The sequence below is a fragment of the Oncorhynchus mykiss genome, chromosome 11 (genome assembly GCF_013265735.2).
Source record: "Oncorhynchus mykiss isolate Arlee chromosome 11, USDA_OmykA_1.1, whole genome shotgun sequence".
Taxonomy (NCBI): domain Eukaryota; kingdom Metazoa; phylum Chordata; class Actinopteri; order Salmoniformes; family Salmonidae; genus Oncorhynchus; species Oncorhynchus mykiss.
The window spans coordinates 78,773,834-78,797,212 of NC_048575.1; the positions used below are offsets into that span (position 1 = coordinate 78,773,834).

General features: G+C 44.3%; 1 protein-coding gene across 3 annotated transcripts; it reads right to left on the bottom strand.

The window, feature by feature from the left end:
• Positions 1-731: 731 nt before the first annotated feature.
• cnot6l (CCR4-NOT transcription complex, subunit 6-like) lies at positions 732-23,379 on the bottom strand. Of its 3 annotated transcripts, none has more exons than XM_036936460.1 (13): positions 23,189-23,379; positions 21,942-22,063; positions 18,631-18,817; positions 18,303-18,388; positions 18,025-18,114; positions 17,765-17,833; positions 15,671-15,828; positions 15,205-15,359; positions 13,527-13,678; positions 12,646-12,873; positions 10,666-10,868; positions 7,910-8,118; positions 732-1,358 (listed from the first exon to the last, which is right to left on the bottom strand). In XM_036936460.1, exons 1-13 carry the CDS (start codon positions 23,368-23,370, stop codon positions 1,355-1,357), a joined length of 1,845 nt encoding a protein of 614 aa, XP_036792355.1. In that variant the 5' UTR covers positions 23,371-23,379; the 3' UTR covers positions 732-1,354. The 3 variants fall into 3 exon arrangements, with proteins under 3 accessions (XP_036792355.1, XP_036792353.1, XP_036792354.1); XM_036936458.1 differs by lacking the exon at positions 732-1,358 and adding an exon at positions 2,258-5,200; XM_036936459.1 differs by lacking the exon at positions 732-1,358 and having other exon boundaries at positions 7,230-8,118.

A 23,379-nucleotide genomic window follows, 5' to 3' on the forward strand; every position in this document is an offset into this window, starting at 1 on the left:
ACATCTAAAATCAGGAAAAATTATTCTTACATTAAAAATAAAATAAAAAAACTTTTCAAATAAATAGCTTCAGTTTATTGAGAAAAACATTGCAAATAGATGCCATTTTTTCAGAATTGGAATTTCAGTTAACTTTGATGTGAATTGCAACAGAAGGGCAACCCGAGTGGTATGAAATGAGAGGGTTCTGGTGACATTGTGTCATCCCTGTACCTCATCTACGTTTAACTTCATATACCTTCTGAGGATGGAACAGGGGATGATAGAAGAGAAAAAGGAGGGAGGGATGGAGGGTTGGATGGATGGAGGGATGATGGGATGGAGAGATGGATGGAGGGATAGATGGATGGAGGGATGATGGGATGGAGAGATGGATGGAGGGATGATGGGATGGAGAGATGGATGGAGGGATAGATGGATGGAGGGATAGATGGATGGAGAGATGGATGGAGGGATAGATGGATGGAGGGATGATGGGATGGAGAGATGGATGGAGGGATAGATGGATGGAGGGATGATGGGATGGAGAGATGGATGGAGGGATAGATGGGATGGAGAGATGGATGATGAAGGGATGGATGGAGAGATGGAGGGATGGATGGAGGGATAGATGGATGGAGGGATGATGGGATGGAGAGATGGATGGAGGGATAGATGGATGGAGGGATGATGGGATGGAGAGATGGATGATGAAGGGATGGATGGAGAGATGGAGGGATGGATGGAGGGATAGATGGATGGAGGGATGATGGGATGGAGAGATGGATGATGAAGGGATGGATGGAGAGATGGAGGGAGGGGTGGATGAATGGAGGGAGGGATGAATGGAGGGATGGAAGAATGGATGGATAGATGTTGGCGCATGGTTAGTCTGAGCTACTCAGGCTGGGTTTAAAAACAGGCAGCCCATTCTGATCTTTTGACCAATTATTGGCAAAAAAAAATTCTGATCTGATTGGTCAAAAGTTAGTAGCAAAAGATCAGATTTGGTCTGCCTGTGTAAACGCAAACATATTTTCCTAGGCAGTGCTGCTGTTGGAGAGATTGTATACTGTACAAACGAGGCACGTTGTTTTTGTTGTAAGTAAGAAAATGCAGGTGTGCTCTACAAAACTAACTTTGATACAAATGTAAAGTAAGAGTGGATGTGTTCATGAGAGAGAGAGAGAGAGAGAGAGAGAGAGAGAGAGGGGAAAAAAAGGCTGTGATATTAAATTAGATATGTGGAGAGGTGCAGGGGAAGGGGGCTGGAAGGGGGGGGGGGGTACAGCTGAAGTTGGGGAAGTAATTACAGTGTTTGGGAGTGGGAGACCTTGTTCAAACATAAAAAGTCCTAGGGAAGACTAGGAGATCATCAGCTGAAAAAGGGAGAAAAAAAAGAAGAAAAAATTGATTTAGAAAGAGTCGACCATCCTTTGATCATCTAGATTGATTCCACATAAAACATTTCAGTCTTAATAAAACCCATTAACGACAGATCTCTTTTTCAAAAACTTGTAATTACTGTTTTCACACAAAGTACCAATTTATAGACTGCATTTAGATCACAGACAAAAAATGCCATAGTTTAAAAACAACCTCCGAATTGAAGCGTTGGTACATATACTTCTGTCTGTACTGTGTTGAGCTGGGGGTTATTTCACACACAAAATGGTGGCACACTGACTGGGCATACACATAAGATTGACAAACTTTGGACTTGTGTCAAAATCAAATTAACCCTTCTAGTAAGAAAATTGTAGCCTGGCCCCAGATCAGTTTGCTTTGTCGCAAAAACAAATGACCATAAGAGTTGGTAAGACAGAACAAACGTCCACTACATGACCAAAAGTATGTGGACACCGCTGGTCCAATATCTCAATACAAAAATCATGGGAATTAATGTGGAGTCGGTCCCCGCTTTGCTGCTATAACAGCCTCCACTTGTCTGGGAAGGCTTACCACTAGATGTAGGGACATTGCTGCTATAACAGCCTCCACTTGTCTGGGAAGGCTTTCCACTAGATGTTGGAACATTGCTGCTATAACAGCCTCCACTTGTCTGGGAAGGCTTTCCAATAGATGTAGGGACATTGCTGCTATAACAGCCTCCACTTGTCTGGGAAGGCTTTCCACTAGATGTAGGGACATTGCTGCTATAACAGCCTCCACTTGTCTGGGAAGGCTTTCCACTAGATGTTGGAACATTGCTGCTATAACAGCCTCCACTTGTCTGGGAAGGCTTTCCAATAGATGTAGGGACATTGCTGCTATAACAGCCTCCACTTGTCTGGGAAGGCTTTCCACTAGATGTAGGGACATTGCTGCTATAACAGCCTCCACTTGTCTGGGAAGGCTTTCCACTAGATGTTGGAACATTGCTGCTATAACAGCCTCCACTTGTCTGGGAAGGCTTACCACTAGATGTAGGGACATTGCTGCTGGGACTTGCTTCTATTCAGCCACAAGAGCATCAGTGAGGTTGGGCACTGCTGTTGGGCTGATTAGGCCTGGCTAGCAGTCGGCGTTCCAATTCATCCCAAAGCTGTTCAACGCGGTTGAGGTCTGGGCTCTGTGAAGGCAAAGTCAAGTTCTCCCACACCGATCACAACAAAACATTTCTGTATGGATCTAGATTTGTGCGCGGGGGCATTGTCCTGCTGAAAACAGCAAAGGGCCCTTACCCAAACTGTTGCCACAAAGTTGGATGCACAGAATCGTCTAGAATGTCATTGTGTGCTGTAGCGTTAAAATGTAGATTTCACTGGAACTAATGGTCCTAGCCCGAACCATGAAAAACAGCCTAATACCATTATTCCTCCTCCAACAAACTTTACAGTCGGTACCACGCATCGGGGCAGGCAGCGCCCCCCCGGGCACCAGCCAAACACAGATTTGTCCGTCGAACTGCCAGATGGTATAGCATGACTCATCACTCTAGAGAACGCTTTTCCAATGCTCCAGAGTCCGTGCCTCAGCACTCGGGGGTCCCGTTCTGTGAGCTTGTGTGACCTATCATGTCACGGCTGAGCCGTTGTTGTTCCTAGACGTGTCCACTTCACATAACAGGACTTTCAGTTGACCGGGGAAAACTCCAGTAAGGCCATTCTACTGCCAATGATTGTCTATGGAGTTTGCATGGCGGTGTGCTCGATTTTATATAACTGTCAGCAATACGTGTGGCTGAAATAGCCGACTCCACGGATTTGAAAGGTTCCACATACTTTTGTATATATTCATAGTGTATCTGAGACCAGGCTAGGAAAATAGTACATTACCCCCAACGGATGTAAAGCAGTACATTACCCCCCAACGGATGTAAAGCAGTACATTACCCCCAACGGATGTAAAGCAGTACATTACCCCCAACGGATGTAAAGCAGTACATTACCCCCAACGGATGTAAAGCAGTACATTACCCCCCAACGGATGTAAAGCAGTACATTACCCCCCAACGGATGTAAAGCAGTACATTACCCCCCAACGTATGTAAAGCAGTACATTACCCCCCAACGGATGTAAAGCAGTACATTACCCCCAACGGATGTAAAGCAGTACATTACCCCCAACGGATGTAAAGCAGTACATTACCCCCAACGGATGTAAAGCAGTACATTACCCCCCAACGGATGTAAAGCAGTACATTACCCCCAACGGATGTAAAGCAGTACATTACCCCCCAACGGATGTAAAGCAGTACATTACCCCCAACGGATGTAAAGCAGTACATTACCCCCCAACGGATGTAAAGCAGTACATTACCCCCAACGGATGTAAAGCAGTACATTACCCCCAACGGATGTAAAGCAGTACATTACCCCCCAACGGATGTAAAGCAGTACATTACCCCCCAACGGATGTAAAGCAGTACATTACCCCCCAACGGATGTAAAGCAGTACATTACCCCCCAACGGATGTAAAGCAGTACATTACCCCCCAACGGATGTAAAGCAGTACATTACCCCCCAACGGATGTAAAGCAGTACATTACCCCCAACGGATGTAAAGCAGTACATTACCCCCCAACGGATGTAAAGCAGTACATTACCCCCCAACGGATGTAAAGCAGTACATTACCCCCCAACGGATGTAAAGCAGTACATTACCCCCCAACGGATGTAAAGCAGTACATTACCCCCCAACGGATGTAAAGCAGTACATTACCCCCAACGGATGTAAAGCAGTACATTACCCCCCAACGGATGTAAAGCAGTACATTACCCCCCAACGGATGTAAAGCAGTACATTACCCCCCAACGGATGTAAAGCAGTACATTACCCCCAACGGATGTAAAGCAGTACATTACCCCCCAACGGATGTAAAGCCGTACATTACCCCCAACGGATGTAAAGCCGTACATTACCCCCCAACGGATGTAAAGCAGTACATTACCCCCCAACGGATGTAAAGCAGTACATTACCCCCCAACGGATGTAAAGCAGTACATTACCCCCAACGGATGTAAAGCAGTACATTACCCCCAACGGATGTAAAGCAGTACATTACCCCCCAACGGATGTAAAGCAGTACATTACCCCCCAACGGATGTAAAGCAGTACATTACCCCCCAACGGATGTAAAGCAGTACATTACCCCCAACGGATGTAAAGCAGTACATTACCCCCAACGGATGTAAAGCAGTACATTACCCCCCAACGGATGTAAAGCAGTACATTACCCCCCAACGGATGTAAAGCAGTACATTACCCCCAACGGATGTAAAGCAGTACATTACCCCCCAACGGATGTAAAGCCGTTATGGTGATCAGACGGTCTGTCACCAAAGACGTTAATATCTGGTTGAATATACAACTGCCATAAAAATAGTCGTACCCCACTAAATGAAGATCTGGGGGGGGGGGGAGTGAAGTATGGGCCCAGAAAAGCCCCCCCCCCCCCCCCCCCCCCACGTCCGTTCTCACTCTCTCAGGCAGGCTGGTTTCACAGAAGTCATTGAAATTGGAGGCATAGCGTGTTAGATAATCACGTGCAAATAAAGCAGAGCCAAATGTTGTCAAGACCGGTTATAACGTTACGTTATGTCCACGCAGCTTCAACCTGCACACACCGTACAGTGTTGCCATGGTGTTATTGTATCCCCGTTAGGGTTGCAAATAGTCTGCTAACTTTTTACAAAATCCACAGGTTTTGGTTGGAGGATTCATGGATTTCCTTCTTATTCCTCTCTTGATTCAGGGGGAATGTTCTAACAAGGAATTCTGGGGAAAAAAAATGTGAGTTTTGAGAAAGTTAACATCTTTCAACCTTTTAAATCCCCATAAATATATGGCTTCTATCATTCAAATACCTCTGGGAACAAACGCTAGGTTTGATCACTTCTACAACCCCTCAACTCTGTATCACTTTAGATAGTTATAGAAATGACCAGGTACTTCTTAAGAAATTACATGGTAAAAATGGTATTACTCAATTACTCAGTAATAACCTATTGCAGTGTGCTACCCCCAAACTCTGTCAGACAACCCTGTGTCAGCTATATAGCCTATAGCCTGTACTGAACATTAGTGTTTGTGTACCATATCTAAAGTCATTGGTACGGACCTAGGGATATGAAAGCCTTCACAAAACAACAGCTTCTTAGAGTCTTGAGTCTAGAGTCTTGGTCATGAACAGAAGAGGTATTTTTTTAATGCACAGTACACCCCTGGGTTCCACCTCAATTAAGCCGGGCATCACATTGAGTTTGGCTTATGTCCCAAATTGCTCCCCATACCCTACACCCAGGCTGTGTTTACACAGGCAGCCCAATGCTGATATTATTTTTTGCACTAATTGGTATTTTGACAAAAATCAGACCAGCTCTAAAAAACATGTCATGTGAAATGTCTGATGTGATTGGTCAAAATACCAATTAGTGGAACAAAGATCAGAGTTGAGTTGCCTGTGTAATCACAGACATGATGCTCTACTGTTGACCAGAACCATTTGACCCAGGTCAACAGCAGTGCACAATATAGGGAATAGGGCTCTGGTCTAAAGTAGTGCACTATGTAGGGAATAGGGCTCTGGTCTAAAGTAGTGCACTATGTAGGGAATAGGGCTCTGGTCTAAAGTAGTGCACTATGTAGGGAATAGGGCTCTGGTCTAAAGTAGTGCACTATATAAGGAATAGGGCTCTGGTATAAAGTAGTACACTATATTGGGCTCTGGTCTAAAGTAGTGCACTATATAGGGCTCTGGTCTAAAGTAGTGCACTATATAGGGCTCTGGTCTAAAGTAGTGCACTATATAGGGCTCTGGTCTAAAGTAGTGCACTATATAGGGCTCTGGTCTAAAGTAGTGCACTATATAGGGCTCTGGTCTAAAGTAGTGCACTATATTGGGAATAGGGTGTCACTTGGGACGTAACCTATTATTTTGACCTAACACACACATTTCCAATGGTTTGGAAGCTATTGCTATGTAGAATTGAGCTAAAAACCACTGCGGTTGTTCTGTGCCTTTCGATTAGAAATACATTCAGCTCAGCATTAATCAATGATAGGACATGACCACTTCCTTAATGACATCTGGCTTGGAAACACACCAATCCTTTCTCATGCCTCTTAATACATAGATAACGCAACACATGGCAAGCAAATGTGATTGGTTTTGGGAGGATTCTTCAATGAATCTATCAATCAAACATTGATGGATTGATGAGGACTCTTGGCTACGAGCCTCGGGGAAGTTGGGCTACGAGCCTCGGGGAAGTTGGGCTACGAGCCTCGGGGAAGTTGGGCTACGAGCCTTGGGGAAGTTGGGCTTAAGACTTATGACTTTAAAAGGTGTTAAATGCACTGCAGTTTAAAAGCTAAAGACCAAATCATAATGATTAACAAGATAAATTGGTCAAAGACATATCTAAAATGACTGCAATCCATAAGTTAATTTTGGTTTGGATCAGGGGAACACACCACTCGCAAGCAACTCAAACGGACGAGGGGAAATCAGTGCGTAGTGTCAACATAAATAGCAACGTGAGGTGAAAGCAACGTAAGTTGACAGGGATGCTGGGATTGAGTTAGTAGGGCTGGGATCCTGTTCAACGATCGTTCCTATAGGTCTCCATAGAAGCCACATGTCACATTTCACATTTCCATATTGAAATCTACATTTAAATCTTCGACTGATACACTGACGTGATGAAAACCACATCTGTCCTCTTACCATACATTACACCAAATAGAGCAATACTGAAAAGTCCCACACCCCATCCTTTGTGATTTAGGAGAAGAAGAAAAAAACGTGTTTGGGGTAACATTTATGTTGAAATGATAGGACTTAACATGATCATAAAATACAATTCAGTAGAACTTTGGATGTCATATTTGTAAAATATGTTAAGTAGTTGTCTTGAGGATTGGGTACCTCAAAATCGAACGGAGAGAATTCAGATGTCGGTTGTCATTGTTACTGTAGAAGGTTATGTGACAAAAAGTCACCACCATCCAAACCAGGTTTAAGGCAAAAAAAAAACACTGACACCAGATCAGGATGACCTGAACTTGGGGCTCCCTCCCAAACTGAACCCTATTCCCCATATGGTGCACTACTTTAGACCAAGTCCCACAAAGGGCCCTGGTCAAAAGTAGTGCACTATATAGGGAATAGGGTGCTATTTCGGACGCACTTTTGCGTCCAAGGAGAAGAGCAGCGGTATGTAATGTGACCAGAAAACAACACAAAACACAAATCCCAACCCTAATTTGGTATCAAGCCGTTCATGTAGACAAAGAAAGACAACAAACAAAAACAAACAGAAATCCAATCAGTGTGCAAAATGGAGGTTAAAAGAGGAGCAGAAGGGGTGAATACTCCGTCGGGGGGGGATGGCCTGTCTGGGTTTGTTTGTTCGGCAGAGATGGGGCAGGGCATTAGGGGTTCAAAGGTCAAGGATCATGGGTGAGAGGTTGGTGCCCCACTACCTGTGGACGGGCAGGTGCAGGCCGTTGAGGGAGGTGGTGACGGGCGGGTGGAGCTCCAGCTGGGCGAGCAGAGAGAAGTGGTCAGAGGGGATGTGGGGGTGGGGACAGCCGGTGATGTTGTTGTCCGTTAACCACTGAGACTCCAGGGGGCCGAGCAAGCCGGCTACAGACATGTGAGTCTTGGAGAAGAAGATGTAGTCGATCACGCCCTGCGGAAGGAGAGAGAGCGAGAGAGGGGGAGAAGGTGAAACAGAGAGAATGAAAGAGAGATTTTCTTTACTATTGTTACACGTAAAAAATATGAAACACACAACTTTCACTGCTGGTCAAGGAGTTGCTAGGCTTATCGAACTGGGCCGAAACATGACAAACTGTGAGCACTCAACTGAGGACAGATCCTACTCCAGAGCAGCCCAGTTTAACCTTGAAGTCATACGTATATAGTTGGTGGTATTAAGGTGTGATGGGTTCTGAATTCAAAACTTGAACTATGAAATATCCTTCCTTGCTCATGGTACTGAGGGAGAGAGGGGAATGCAGAACAGTTACATTCTGTCAGAACATGTTATTGATTGACATCAGGAATCCTATGGAAAGGAGAAGACCCACAGTCTGGCTTCAGTTGTTGGGTTGTAATTCTGAAATACTTGCTACAGCAGAAGTGAATGGTTATCTATAGCAGCAATGTATATGGTGGGGGTCAATTAAGGTTGGATATGGGTGCTTGGGAATGTTACGGAGTACGGGAAAGGTAATCACATGGTTGTGGTCACTGATGAGTGTGGAAAGCTGTTAATTGGAGATGTAACGGGGGCTGAGGTCAGGTCACAGTAAGGGGGAAGGAACAGTTTATTACTCACATCACTAAACTTCCTGCCTAGCAATAAAAGACGTCATATTTAGAGAAAAGGACACTTCACCTAAAGTGGGGTATATACAGTTGAAGTTGGATGTTCTACATACACCTTAGCCAAATAAATGTAAACTTTTTTCACAATTCCTGATATTTAATCCTAGTAAACATTCCCTGTCTTAGGTAAGTTTATTTTAAGAATGTGAAATGTCAGAATAATAGTAGAGATTTATTTCAGATTGTATTTCTTTCATCACATTCCCAGTGGGTCAGAAGTTTATATACACTCAATTAGTATTTGGTAGCATTGCCTTTAAATTATCTAACTTGGGTCAAACGTTTCAGGAAGCCTTCCACAAGCTTCCCACAATAAGTTGGGTGAACTTTGGCCCATTCCTCCTGACAGAGCTGGTGTAACGGAGTCAGGTTTGTAGGACTCCTCCCAAACGCGTTTTCAGTTCTGCCCAACTGTTCTATAGGATTGAGGTCAGGGCTTTGTTATGACCACTCCAATACCTTGACTTTGTTGTCCTTAAGCCATTTTGCCACAAATTTGGAAGTATGCTTGGAGTCACTGTCCATTTGGAAGACCCATTTGCGACCAAGATGTTGCTTCATTATATCCAAATAATTTTGCTACCTCATGACACCATCTATTTTGTGAAGTGCACCAGTCCGTCCTGCAGCAAAGCACCTCCACAACATGATGCTGCCACCCCCGTGCATCACGTTTGGGATGATGTTCTTCAGCTTGCAAGCCTCCCCCTTTTTCCTCCAAAAATAAAGATGGTCATTATGACCAAACAGTTCTTTTTTTGTGTCATCAGACCAGAGGACATTTCTCCAAAAAGTACGATCTTTGTCCCCAAGTGCAGTTGCAAACCGTAGTCTGGCTTTTTTATGGCGGTTTTGGAGCAGTGGCTTCTTCCTTGCTGAGTGGCCTTTCAGGTTATGTTGATATAGGACTTGTTTTACTGTGGATATAGATACTTTTGTACCTGTTTCCTCCAGCATCTTCACAAGGTCATTTTCTGCTGTTCTGGGATTGATTTGCACTTTTCACACCAAAGTACGTTCATCTCTAGGAGACAGAACGCGTCTCCTTCCTGAGTGGTATGACAGCTGTGTGGTCTCATGGTGTTTATATTTGCGTACTATTGTTTGTACAGATGAACGTGGTACCTTCAGGCGTTTGGAAATTGCTCCCAAGGATGAACCAGACTTGTGGAGGTCCACAAAAAAATATTCTGATGTCTTGTCTGATTTATTTTTATTTTCCCATGATGTCAATCAAAGAGGCAGTGAGTTTGAAGGTAGGCCTTGAAATACATCCACAGATACACCTCCAATTGAATCAAATGATGTCAAATAGCCTATCAGAAGCTTCTAAAGCCATGACATCATTTTCTGGAATTTTCCAAGCTGTTTAAAGGCACAGTCAACTTTGTGTGTGTAAACTTCTCACCCACTGGAATTGTGATACAGTGAATTATAAGTGAAATAATCTGTCTGTAAACAATTGTTGGAAAAATAAATTATGTCATGCACAAAGTAGATGTCCTAACCGACTTGCCAAAACTATAGTTTGTTAACAAGACATTTGTGGAGTGGTTGAAAAAAAAAGAGTTTTAATGACTCCAACCTAAGTGTATGTAAACTTCCGACTTCAACTGTACACACACACACACTTGTGCTGATGGGAATATGTATTTGTCTGTAGACCTGTTTGACCCATTGGGGGAATAAACTTAATTAAAAGCTTTTCCTAGTCGTCCAATCGATTGAACTCGGTTCATTTTAGTACCTAACAGGTGTAACCTACCTTGAAGTCATAGGTGTAGTTGGTATAAGACATGAGGCTGCCCTGGTAGGCGTAGGGTTAGTATATAGAGGTGTAACCTACCTTGAAGTCATAGGTGTAGTTGGTATAAGACATGAGGCTGCCCTGGTAGGCGCTCTTCAGCTGGAAGCTGTGAGTGATGCTGCCGTCAGATGGGCCGTTCTTCCCCTGGCAGCTGAAGTTGCTGAGAGCCTCGTTGTAGCGCAGCTCTCTGAAGTCCTTATGGTTCTCTGCTACACCACCGTTACTCAGGTACTCCACTACACCTGGTGGTAGGGGGGGGGGGGGCATTATAACAGTACGCCACCGTTACTCAGGTACTCCACTACACCTGGTGGTGGGGGGGGGGGGCATTATAACAGTACACCACCGTTACTCAGGTACTCCACTACACCTGGTGGTAGGTAGGGGGGGGGGGCATTATAACAGTACACCACCGTTACTCAGGTACTCCACTACACCTGGTGGTAGGGGGGGGGGGGGGCATTATAACAGTACGCCACCGTTACTCAGGTACTCCACTACACCTGGTGGTGGGGGGGGGGGGCATTATAACAGTACACCACCGTTACTCAGGTACTCCACTACACCTGGTGGTGGGGGGGGGGGGGGGGGGGCATTATAACAGTACGCCACCGTTACTCAGGTACTCCACTACACCTGGTGGTAGGGGGGGGCATTATAACAGTTAATATGGTGTAGGGGGGGGGGGGCATTATAACAGTTAATATGGTGTAGGTAGGGGGGACATTATAACAGTTAATATGGTGTAGGTAGGGGGGGGCATTATAACAGTTAATATGGTGTAGGTAGGGGGGACATTATAACAGTTAATATGGTGTAGGGGGGGGGACATTATAACAGTTAATATGGTGTAGGTAGGGGGGGACATTAAAACAGTACACCACCGTTACTCAGGTACTCCACTACACCTGGTGGTAGGTAGGGGGGGGGGGGGCATTATAACAGTACACCACCGTTACTCAGGTACTCCACTACACCTGGTGGTAGGTAGGGGGGGGGGGGGGCATTATAACAGTACACCACCGTTACTCAGGTACTCCACTACACCTGGTGGTAGGGGGGGGGGGGCATTATAACAGTACGCCACCGTTACTCAGGTACTCCACTACACCTGGTGGTAGGGGGGGGCATTATAACAGTTAATATGGTGTAGGGGGGGGGACATTATAACAGTTAATATGGTGTAGGGGGGGGGACATTATAACAGTTAATATGGTGTAGGTAGGGGGGGGGGGGGCATTATAACAGTACACCACCGTTACTCAGGTACTCCACTACACCTGGTGGTAGGGGGGGGGGGGGCATTATAACAGTACACCACCGTTACTCAGGTACTCCACTACACCTGGTGGTAGGGGGGGGCATTATAACAGTTAATATGGTGTAGGGGGGGGGGGGGCATTATAACAGTTAATATGGTGTAGGTAGGGGGGACATTATAACAGTTAATATGGTGTAGGTAGGGGGGGGCATTATAACAGTTAATATGGTGTAGGTAGGGGGGACATTATAACAGTTAATATGGTGTAGGTGGGGGGGGGGACATTATAACAGTTAATATGGTGTAGGTAGGGGGGACATTATAACAGTTAATATGGTGTAGGTAGGTGGGGGGGGGGCATTATAACAGTTAATATGGTGTAGGTAGGGGGGGGGCATTATAACAGTTAATATGGTGTAGGTGGGGGGGACATTATAACAGTTAATATGGTGTAGGTGGGGGGGGGGACATTATAACAGTTAATATGGTGTAGGTAGGGGGGACATTATAACAGTTAATATGGTGTAGGTAGGGGGGACATTAAAACAGTACACCACCATTACTCAGGTACTCCACTACACCTGGTGGGATGGTGGCCATGGAATCAGTTAATACTGGATGGGGAACGAAGGGGCATTGAAACAGTTAACCTCTGTTTTATCGTGTATTTGAGTACCTGAATAACATATCACATGGAACACAGATTTGCTTCAGTGAAAAGGGTTAGTTCTGAGCCGGGTCAAAGGTCAGATCCTTACCAGAGTCTGGCAGGGAGTTGAGGTCAGCACAGAGGACGATAGGGATGGAGGAGGGGTCGGAGGTCGGGGAGCCTGTTGCCACGGAGCTCAGCGCCCTCTCGGTGATGCTCTTCAGCTCCGACAGGAACATCATGGTCTGAATCAGCTTGACGTCACAGAACTCTGGGTCCCAGTGCATGTGGGCGTTAGCCACCAGAAGGAACTGTGTCTCCTGCAGAGGCTTCATGCCTGACAAACAGAAGACAAATAATTTATTGTCCATTCTCCTTTCAGCCCACAGAACAGTGGTAAGAGTTAGTTAACCACACCTCGACCAAATAGGCTATATCAAGAACTTTTCAAGTATTTCAACTGTATTTTCAGGTGACCTTGAAACTTAAAAAGTAGTGGACTTGTTTGCATTATACCAGGCCAAATTCAATCAAACTAAAGTTGTATCATGTAAACGTTTAGGACTTTGGAGAAGCAGGGACTGCCATCTACTGGTAGAGTTAGGTACTGAAAACCATACATCAAAAGGGAAAGACAAATGATGGTGATCTCTAGGACAGGGAAAGAATATCACTGAAGTTCCACTTTAGATTTTCATCATTTAGCAGATGCTGTCAAGAGCACATTTCTCAAGCAACAATTTTGCTAGGACTGTCTGGAAGTGGTCTGATTGTGGAGGTGAAAACTAGCTTTATCCGCATAGAGGTTTGGAACTCTCTTTCTTATTGGTCTATGAACTAATTGACTACCTTACTAATTGACTAAACTCCATCCTACCAAAACAGGAGGAAATTTCAGCCGGTCTTTTCAAACAGCTCTTACACTAAAAGGGCATTACATTTTTTGATTGATTGGCTGATTGATGACTGACTGATTAACAGGTTCCTCACCACCAGAGAATATGTCCTTGTTGACCTCCAGTAGGACAGCGACCCCGATGTTGTCCTTGGTCATGACCCTGTTCAACATGACCTCTGAACCCTCAGAGTTTGCCATGGCAACCTGGTTGAACTCCACCGTGTGTTTCTGCACCAGAGTAAATCTGAAACATAACCAGACATGGATTCAAACACTATTTAAATTATTTTAAATACTTTGAGCATTTGATTTAAGCCCGCCTGGAGTGAATTGATTTAAGCCCGCCTGGAGTGAATTGATTTAAGCCCGCCTGGAGTGAATTGATTTAAGCCCGCCTGGAGTGAATTGATTTAAGCCCGCCTGGAGTGAATTGATTTAAGCCCGCCTGGAGTGTATTGATTTAAGCCCGCCTGGAGTGAATTGATTTAAGCCCGCCTGGAGTGAATTGATTTAAGCCCGCCTGGAGTGAATTGATTTAAGCCCGCCTGGAGTGTATTGATTTAAGCCCGCCTGGAGTGTATTGATTTAAGCCCGCCTGGAGTGTATTGATTTAAGCCCGCCTGGAGTGTATTGATTTAAGCCCGCCTGGAGTGTATTGATTTAAGCCCGCCTGGAGTGTATTGATTTAAGCCCGCCTGGAGTGTATTGATTTAAGCCCGCCTGGAGTGTATTGATTTAAGCCCGCCTGGAGTGTATTGATTTAAGCCCGCCTGGAGTGTATTGATTTAAGCCCGCCTGGAGTGTATTGATTTAAGCCCGCCTGGAGTGAATTGATTTAAGCCCGCCTGGAGTGAATTGATTTAAGCCCGCCTGGAGTGTATTGATTTAAGCCCGCCTGGAGTGTATTGATTTAAGCCCGCCTGGAGTGTATTGATTTAAGCCCGCCTAGAGTGAATTGATTTAAGCCCGCCTGGAGTGAATTGATTTAAGCCCGCCTGGAGTGAATTGATTTAAGCCCGCCTGGAGTGAATTGATTTAAGCCCGCCTGGAGTGAATTGATTTAAGCCCGCCTGGAGTGAATTGATTTAAGCCCGCCTGGAGTGAATTGATTTAAGCCCGCCTGGAGTGCCTTGATTTAAGCCCGCCTGGAGTGAATTGATTTAAGCCCGCCTGGAGTGAATTGATTTAAGCCCGCCTGGAGTGAATTGATTTAAGCCCGCCTGGAGTGAATTGATTTAAGCCCGCCTGGAGTGAATTGATTTAAGCCCGCCTGGAGTGAATTGATTTAAGCCCGCCTGGAGTGAATTGATTTAAGCCCGCCTGGAGTGAATTGATTTAAGCCCGCCTGGAGTGAATTGATTTAAGCCCGCCTGGAGTGAATTGATTTAAGCCCGCCTGGAGTGAATTGATTTAAGCCCGCCTGGAGTGAATTGATTTAAGCCCGCCTGGAGTGAATTGATTTAAGCCCGCCTGGAGTGCCTTGATTTAAGCCCGCCTGGAGTGAATTGATTTAAGCCCGCCTGGAGTGAATTGATTTAAGCCCGCCTGGAGTGAATTGATTTAAGCCCGCCTGGAGTGAATCAATTGTGGGCGGGGTTTGCACTTTTTTTTAATAGGTTCCCATTGCAAGAGGCAAGTTCAATCAAGCACAGGTAAATTATTAGGAATTATTCACTTTTAGGCTGGGTATCTGTAAAGCACTTTGCAGTAAAGCACTGCTAACGTAAAATGAGCTTTATAAAATAAATGTCATTGATTAAATTGACTCACTTCTCAGTCTTGAAGAACACAGCACATCCGTCCACGTGCTTCCTCTCCTGTTCTGAGACCAGTTTGGCACGAGACTTTGGGCAGAAGTACCCCTCGTACCCATGGTCCTTTAGAGTCTCCAGGAAGAGGGCGTGGTACTGCTCCGTCTCCACCTCCTGAGGACACACGACCAAGATGGCTGTCATGTTAGAATAGTTTTAGTGGATGTTTACTTTGCTCCGGTGTAAAAGACACAAAAGCCTGGGTCTGAATGGGTTCTACTGAACATATCCAACACACGGGCTAAAATGACCTCTTGATGTGTGGAGGATTACTGGTTTTATTATATACTGATTAACTGGTATAATCCCATCAGATACTCTTCCTGGGGTTCACAAACATGTCATCACACACTGATGATGTCAGACCCTAGCTGTAGACAGACGACGTCAGACCTACCTGTAAGACAGACGACGTCAGACCCTACCTGTAGACTGATGATGTCAGCGTCACAGTGTGTGATCTCCTCCATGATGCCCTTCTTCCTGTACTCCCAGTTGAGGGCCCAGGAGGGACAGTAGCCGTACAGCTGACGAGTGGCATACTTATCACACAGCACGTTGTAACACATCACTGTGAACATGGCTGGGAGAGGGAGGCAGGATATTCAATGCACCATCAACAACTCAATGACCTACAGCACCAGTCTAAAGGTTGGACACACCTACCCATTTCAAGGGTTTGTCTTTATTTTTACTATTTTCTACAGCGTAGAATAATAGTGAAAACATCAAAACTATGAAATAACACATATGGAATCATGTAGTAACCAAAAAAAAGTTGTAAACAAATCAAAATATATTTTAGACACTTCAAAGTAGCCACCCTTTGCCTTGATGACAGCTTTGCACACTCTTGGAATTCTCTCAACCAGCTTCACCTGAAATGCTTTTCCAACCGTCTTGAAGGAGTTCACACATATGACGAACATTTGTTGGCTGCTTTTCCTTCCCTTTGCGGTCCAACTCATCAAAAAAAACATCTAATTTGGGTTGAGGTCGGGTGATTTTGGAGACCAGGTCATCTGATGCAGCACTCCATCACTCTCCTCCTTGGTCAAATAGCCCTTACACAGCCTGGAGGTGAATTGGGTCATTGTCCTGTTGAAAAACAAATGATAGTCCCACTAAGCGTTTACCAGATGGGATGGCGTATCGCTGCAGAATGTTGTGGTAGCCATACGGGTAAAGTGTGCCTTGAATTCTAAATAAATCACTGACAGTGTCACCAGCAAAGCACCCCCACACCATCACACCTCCTCCTCCATGCTTCACTGTGGGAACCACACATGCAGAGATCATCCGTTCAAATACTCCGCATCTCACAAAGACACGGTAGTTGGAACCAAATCTAAAATAAGTCCAAAAGGACAGATTTCCAGAGGTCTAATGTCCATTGCCTGTGTTTCTTGGCCAAAGCAAGTCTCTTCTGCTTATTTGTGTCCTTTAGTAGTGGTTTCTTTGCAGCAACTCGACCATGAAGGCATGATTCACGCAGTCTCCTCTGAACAGTTGATGTTGAGATGTGTCTGTTACCTGAACTCTGTGAAGCATTTATTTGGGCTGCAATTTCTGAGGCTGGTAACTCTAATGAACTTATCCTCTGCAGCAGAGGTAACTCGGGGTCTTCCTTTCCTGTGGCGGTCCTCATGAGAGCCAGTTTCATCATAGAGCTTTATGGTTTTTGAGACTGCACTTGAAGAAACTTTCAAAGTTCTTGAAATGTTCCGTATTGACTGACCTTCATATCTTAAAGTAATGATGGACTGTCGTGTCTCTTTGCTTATTTGAGCTGGTCTTACCAAATAGGGACATCTTCTGTATACCACCCCTACCTTGTCGACACTGATTGGCTCAAACGCATTAAGGAAAGAAATTCCACAAATTAACTTAACAAGTCACACCCGTTATTTGAAATGCATTCCAGGTGACTTCCTCATGAAGCTGGTTAAGAGAATGCCAAGAGTGTGCAAAAATGTCATCAAGGCAAAGGGTGGATACTTTGAAGAATCTCAAATATAAAATGTATTTTGATTTGTTTAACACTTTTTTGGTTCCTACATGATTCCATATGTGTTACTTCATAGCTTTGATGTCTTCACTATTATTCTACAATGTAGAAAATGGTGAAAATAAAGAAAAACCCTGGAATGAGTAGGTGTTCTAAACTTTTGACTGGTGCTGTATGTAGTAGTGCTATTAAGACTACTACTGCTGCTACTACTAATAATACTTCTACTAATAATAATAATAATAATAATAATAATAATGCATATAATACTATTACTGCTCCTACTACAAATAATACTTATATTATTAATAATAAGAATAATTATAATACTACAAGTACTACTACTACTAATAATAATAATAATACTTCCACTACTACTAATAATAACTCTAATACTACTATCCCAAAGTACCTGTAGCCACCACTGAGAGTTATCCCAAAGTACATGTAGCTACCACTGGCAGTTATCCCAAAGTACCTGTAGCTCCCACTGAGAGTTATCCCAAAGTACCTGTAGGGATCATTGGGTCCCGCTCCTTCAAGGTGATCCAAGGTCTCTGGGGGAGCTGTTCTGGGTGCACTAAACAAAGAAAGGACACGATAAAACAAAATGAATATAGAAATTAATTCATTGATTAATTAGAAAGGGAAACAGGACTTTAATGATATTTGGTTCAGGAGAAGAAAATATGACAAATCAGGTGCTCCGGTCAGGTTTAGACTCAATATGTATCTTGTTTTGTTGTAAAGTGAATCGGTTGACTTATTTACCTGCTAGATTGTCAAGCATGTAGTTCAAGAGCTTTCTGGTTCCGTCTGATTCCTGGTACAGGTTGAGGATGTCTTGGGACAAAGGGTTACCTGCACAGAGATACAATAAGCCTTAATATGAATAATAATCTAACACTGTGGTTGGTTACCTGCACACTTAACTGTGTCTATAAAATGTTTAATTAATAATGTTTAATTAATGAATGAAGTCATTATAAACCCTTTATAGGATTATAAAAGGTAACCTTAAAGTAAAGCGTTACCAAACTAAGACGTACCTTTTAGCCCCAGGGTTTGTAACTGGAACAGCCGCCCGAGTTCGTAAGGTAGAACTCGCAAAAGATTGTTGTTTAAAAGCAACTCCCTGGGGGGGGCAGTGAAGGGGAACACAGCGGGAAGAAAGAAAGTCTGAAGAAAGTGGAAAACCTCCACCATCCTGGTGGCGTCTTATGCCACTTTGCAAATGCTTCTATGAACAGACACTTACAGTACAGTGAGTGCATACATTTTCAGTAAGTGTATGTGATCCCAACCGGAAATTGAACCCACAACCTTAAGAGTTGCCAGCACCACTTCAAGAATACACAACCACACAGGAGCTCTTACCTGAGAGACACCATGTTTCCGAGTTCGGCGGGCAAGCTGCGGAGCTTGTTGGACGACAGGTTCAGGTAGGCCAGGTGTGGCAGCTTGGCGATGTCGGGCGGGATGCGACTCAGGTTGTTGTCGTTGATGTGTAGAGCCGTCAGGTGGGTGAGAGTCCACAGAGAACTGCTCAGACTTCTGACCCGACCTGGAGAGGAGACAGAGGAGAGATGGGTGAAAGGTTAGAGCTAAATGCTACAGATAAGGCCTCCAATATTGCATTCTTCACAGTAGGGATGGGAATTAGATCTTTGACTGTTCCGAGTCCTCGTATGATTTTTTTTCAAGTACTTGAGTACTTTTTTTTTAACAAGGGCTGTACTGGAAAAAATATGTGCTCATTTAACTATATGCCAACAGAGAACAACAATGCCTAATTTATCATAACAGATAACGAATCCTAATTACTAAATAATATTTAATTGTACCTTTATTTTACTAGGCAAGTCAGTTAAGAACAAATTCTTAATTTCAATGACGGCCTAAGAACAGTGGGTTAACTGCCTGTCCAGGGGCAGAATGACAGAATTGTACCTTGTCAGCTCGGGGATTCGAACTTGCAACCTTTCGGTTACTAGTCCAACGCTCTAACCACTAGGCTACCCTGCCGCCCCATATACAGTGCCTTCGGAAAGCATTCAGACCCCCTTCCATATTACAGCTTTAACCTAAAATGGATTAAATCGTTTTTCCCCCCCTCATCAATGTACACAAAATAACAAAGCGAAAACAGATTTTTATTTATTTATTAAAAACAAAAAAACTTATTTACATAAGTATTCAAACCCTTTGCTATGAGACTCCATCGTTTCCATTGATCATCCTTGGGATGTGTCTACAACTTGATTGGTGTCCACCTGTGGTAAATGATATTGATTGGACATGATTTGGAAAGGCACACACCTGTCTATACAAGGTCCCACAGCTGGCAGTGCATGTCAGCGCAAAAACCAAGCCATGATATCAAAATAATTGTCTGAAGAGCTCGAGACAGGGTTGTGTCGAGGCACAGATCTGGGGAAGGGAACTGTTTGGCCATAATGACCATCGTTATGTTTGGAGGAGAAAGGGGGAGGCTTGCAAGCTGAAGAACACCAGCCCAACCTTGAAGCACTGGGGTGGCAGCATCATGTTGTGGGGGTGCTTTGCTGCAGGATGGACTGGTGCACTTCAGAAAATAGACGCCATCATGAGGGAGGACAATTATGTGGATATAATGAAACAACCTCTCAAGACAAAGCTTGGTCGCAAATGGGTCTTCCAACTGGACAATGACCCCAAGCACACTTCCAAAGTTGTGGCAAAATGGCTTAAGGACAACACAGTCAAGGTATTGGAGTGGCCATCACAAAGCCCTGACCTCAATTCTATAGGAAATGTATTGGCAGAACTGAAAACGTGTTTGCGAGGAGTCCTACAAACCTGACTCAGTTACACCAGCTCTGTCAGGAGGAATGGGCCAAAATTCACCTAACTTATTGTGGGAAGCTTGTGGAAGGGCTACCCGAAACGGTTGACCCAAGTTAAACAATTTAAAAGGCAATGATACCAAATGCTAATTTAGTGTATGTAAACTTCTGACCACTGGGAATGTGATGAAAGAAATAAAAGCTGAAATAAATCACTCTACTATTATTCTGACATTTCACATTTTTAAAATAAAGTGGTGATCCTAACTGACGTAAAACAGGGAATTTTTACTGGGATTAAATGTCAGGAATTGTGAAAAACTGACTTTAAACCTTAGCTGGAGATATCGGGTCAGTTAGTTAGCTGGAGATATCGGGTCAGTTAGTTAGCTGGAGATATCAGGTCTAACTGACCCGATATCTCCAGCTAACTAACTGACCCGATATCTCCAGCTAACTAACTGACCCGATATCTGCAGCTAACTAACCGACCCAACATCTCCAGCTAACTAACTGACCTGATATCTCCAGTTAACTAACTGACCTGATATCTCCAGCTAACTAACTGACCTGATATCTCCAGCTAACTAACTGACCTGATATCTCCAGTTAACTAACTGACCTGATATCTCCAGCTAACTAACTGACCTGATATCTCCAGCTAACTAACTGACCTGATATCTCCAGCTAACTAACTGACCTGATGTCTCCAGCTAACTGACTGACATGATGTCTACAGCTAACTGACTGACCTGATGTCTCCAGCTAACTGACTGACAAACTAACTGACCTGATATCTCCAGCTAGCTAACTGACCTGATATCTCCAGCTAGCTAACTGACCTGATGTCTCCAGCTAACTGACTGACAAAGTAACTGACCTGATATCTCCAGCTAGCTAACTGACCTGATATCTCCAGCTAACTAACTGACCTGATATCTCCAGCTAGCTAACTGACCTGATGTCTCCAGCTAACTGACTGACAAAGTAACTGACCTGATATCTCCAGCTAGCTAACTGACCTGATATCTCCAGCTAACTAACTGACCTGATATCTCCAGCTAGCTAACTGACCTGATGTCTCCAGCTAACTGACTGACAAACTAACTGACCTGATATCTCCAGCTAGCTAACTGACCTGATATCTCCAGCTAACTAACTGACCTGATATCTCCAGCTAACTAACTGACCTGATATCTCCAGCTAGCTAACTGACCTGATGTCTCCAGCTAACTGACTGACAAACTAACTGACCTGATATCTCCAGCCAGCTAACTGACCTGATATCTCCAGCTAGCTAACTGACCTGATATCTCCAGCTAGCTAACTGACCTGATATCTCCAGCTAACTAACTGACCTGATCTCTCCAGCTAGCTAACTGACCTGATCTCTCCAGCTAGCTAACTGACCTGATATCTCCAGCTAACAGACAGACTAACTGACCTGATATCTCCAGCTAACTGACTGACCTGATATATCCAGCTAACTGACTGACCTGATATATCCAGCTAACTGACTGACCTGATATCTCCAGCTAACTAACTGACCTGATATCTCCAGCTAACTAACTGACCTGATATCTCCAGCTAGCTAACTGACCTGATCTCTCCAGCTAGCTAACTGACCTGATCTCTCCAGCTAGCTAACTGACCTGATCTCTCCAGCTAGCTAACTGACCTGATCTCTCCAGCTAGCTAACTGACCTGATCTCTCCAGCTAGCTAACTGACCTGATATCTCCAGCTAATAGACGGACTAACTAACTGACCTGATATCTCAACCTAACTGACTGACTGTCACCTCCAGCTAACTAACCGACCTGATATATCAACCTAACAGACTGACTGACTGTCACTGACTGACCTGATATCTCCAGCTCGGCCCAGTGCGACTTCTTCCCGTTGGCTGCCTCCTCAGCTGACATGATGGTGTATAATCGGCGAGGATCCGGGGAATCATATTTTTCCTTTGGCATACCTGTTAATCTAAGGAACACACACCAACGAGCCAGGTCAAATGCCTAGTAGACACACACCAACAAGGCAGATTATTACACAAGACATGTTGATTCACCAGGGTTTGAATTACACATGGTCTCCTGGGGTGCCTCCTGTCTGTAGGAGGTGTCCAACTTTAATATCTTTAAATTGTGAGGGGGGGGGGGGTCCACATTGATATTTTAGTTATATAGTGCATATTGTCTCATTGAGAAATCATTCTGGTGTCAGTGACATGGGAAATGTATTGAAAGCTTGCAGCTATAGAGGAAGTAACAATTAGTAACACAAATACTTGGAATGTCAAAGTTGAAGTGTAGCTAGCAGGGAAGACGTTCGGAGCTGGCTTAGTAGTTACATAATCTGTTTATCTGTCTAAACACAAGTCGGCCACACGTCCCGTACCAGTGATAATGGCAACAACAACACCACCACCACAGTATGAATGGGGATTGAATATGTTTCGTTCTCTGGCTGGTGACCGGGTATAAGAAATAAACACCGGGGCTGTCATCCGAGAATATCTTTTCGAGGTCCATTGACAGCTGCTTACACAGCTGGGTCTTTGATAATGACACAGTAACTACAACACTTTAGCAACCAACCAAACTAGCTACATTCCAATAACGTTACCTAGCTAATTTGCAATTATTAAAAACTACCGATGATTGTAAAATGCAGTGACAATTGTGTGTTGACATTATTGCCAAATGTCAAAAGTAGCAACCGCTATGCAACTACACCGGGCCTGCTTTGCAAGAGAAGTTTACTTGCCAGCTGTCAAAACCATTCAATAGCATGCATGACACATTTGTATGAGCAACAACAGCACCTAGTTACAAATACATCTCAGCAGTTTTAACAACTTGAACACACAACTGAACGTTCCCGTTACTTTCGACTGTAAATATACAAAAGGCTTGAAGCATGGGTGTTGAGTAAATTGACAGGCGGTCTGAGAGCACAGCCTTTCCTGCGCCAGAAAGCTACCTAGCTCTGGTACTTGGACCTTGGGAAGAGGTGAGACAAAAACCGGACGGGAGAAATGCAGAGAGACATTCGGCGACACAAATTGTATCACTGCAACTATGAACAATAAAAAACATGTATTACCTGCATTCGGAGGGTGGTAGAGAATATTTAGTGGCGATATTGTTGATAATAAAGACATGCAGACGGAGTTCTTGAACGTTCAGACCCTGAACGTACCGAACTCCGAAGTGGCAGAAGGAGGAACAACAAACATGGCTTCCAGCTCGTACCGTCTGCCCTATCCGTCTGCCCCCCACCGGCATGCAAAGTTG

Bases quoted from the DNA above. Each gene is read 5' to 3' on its own strand.
- cnot6l (XM_036936458.1), bottom strand. From the start codon at position 23,370: ATGCCGGTGGGGGGCAGACGGATAGGGCAGACGGTACGAGCTGGAAGC. The intron at 18,818-21,941 runs GTCAGTCAGTGA...TCTCCTCTCCAG, and splicing joins GGCCGAGCTGGAGATATCAG to GTCGGGTCAGAAGTCTGAGC. The intron at 13,679-15,204 runs GTGAGTCAATTT...GTTATGTTTCAG, and splicing joins GTGTTCTTCAAGACTGAGAA to ATTTACTCTGGTGCAGAAAC.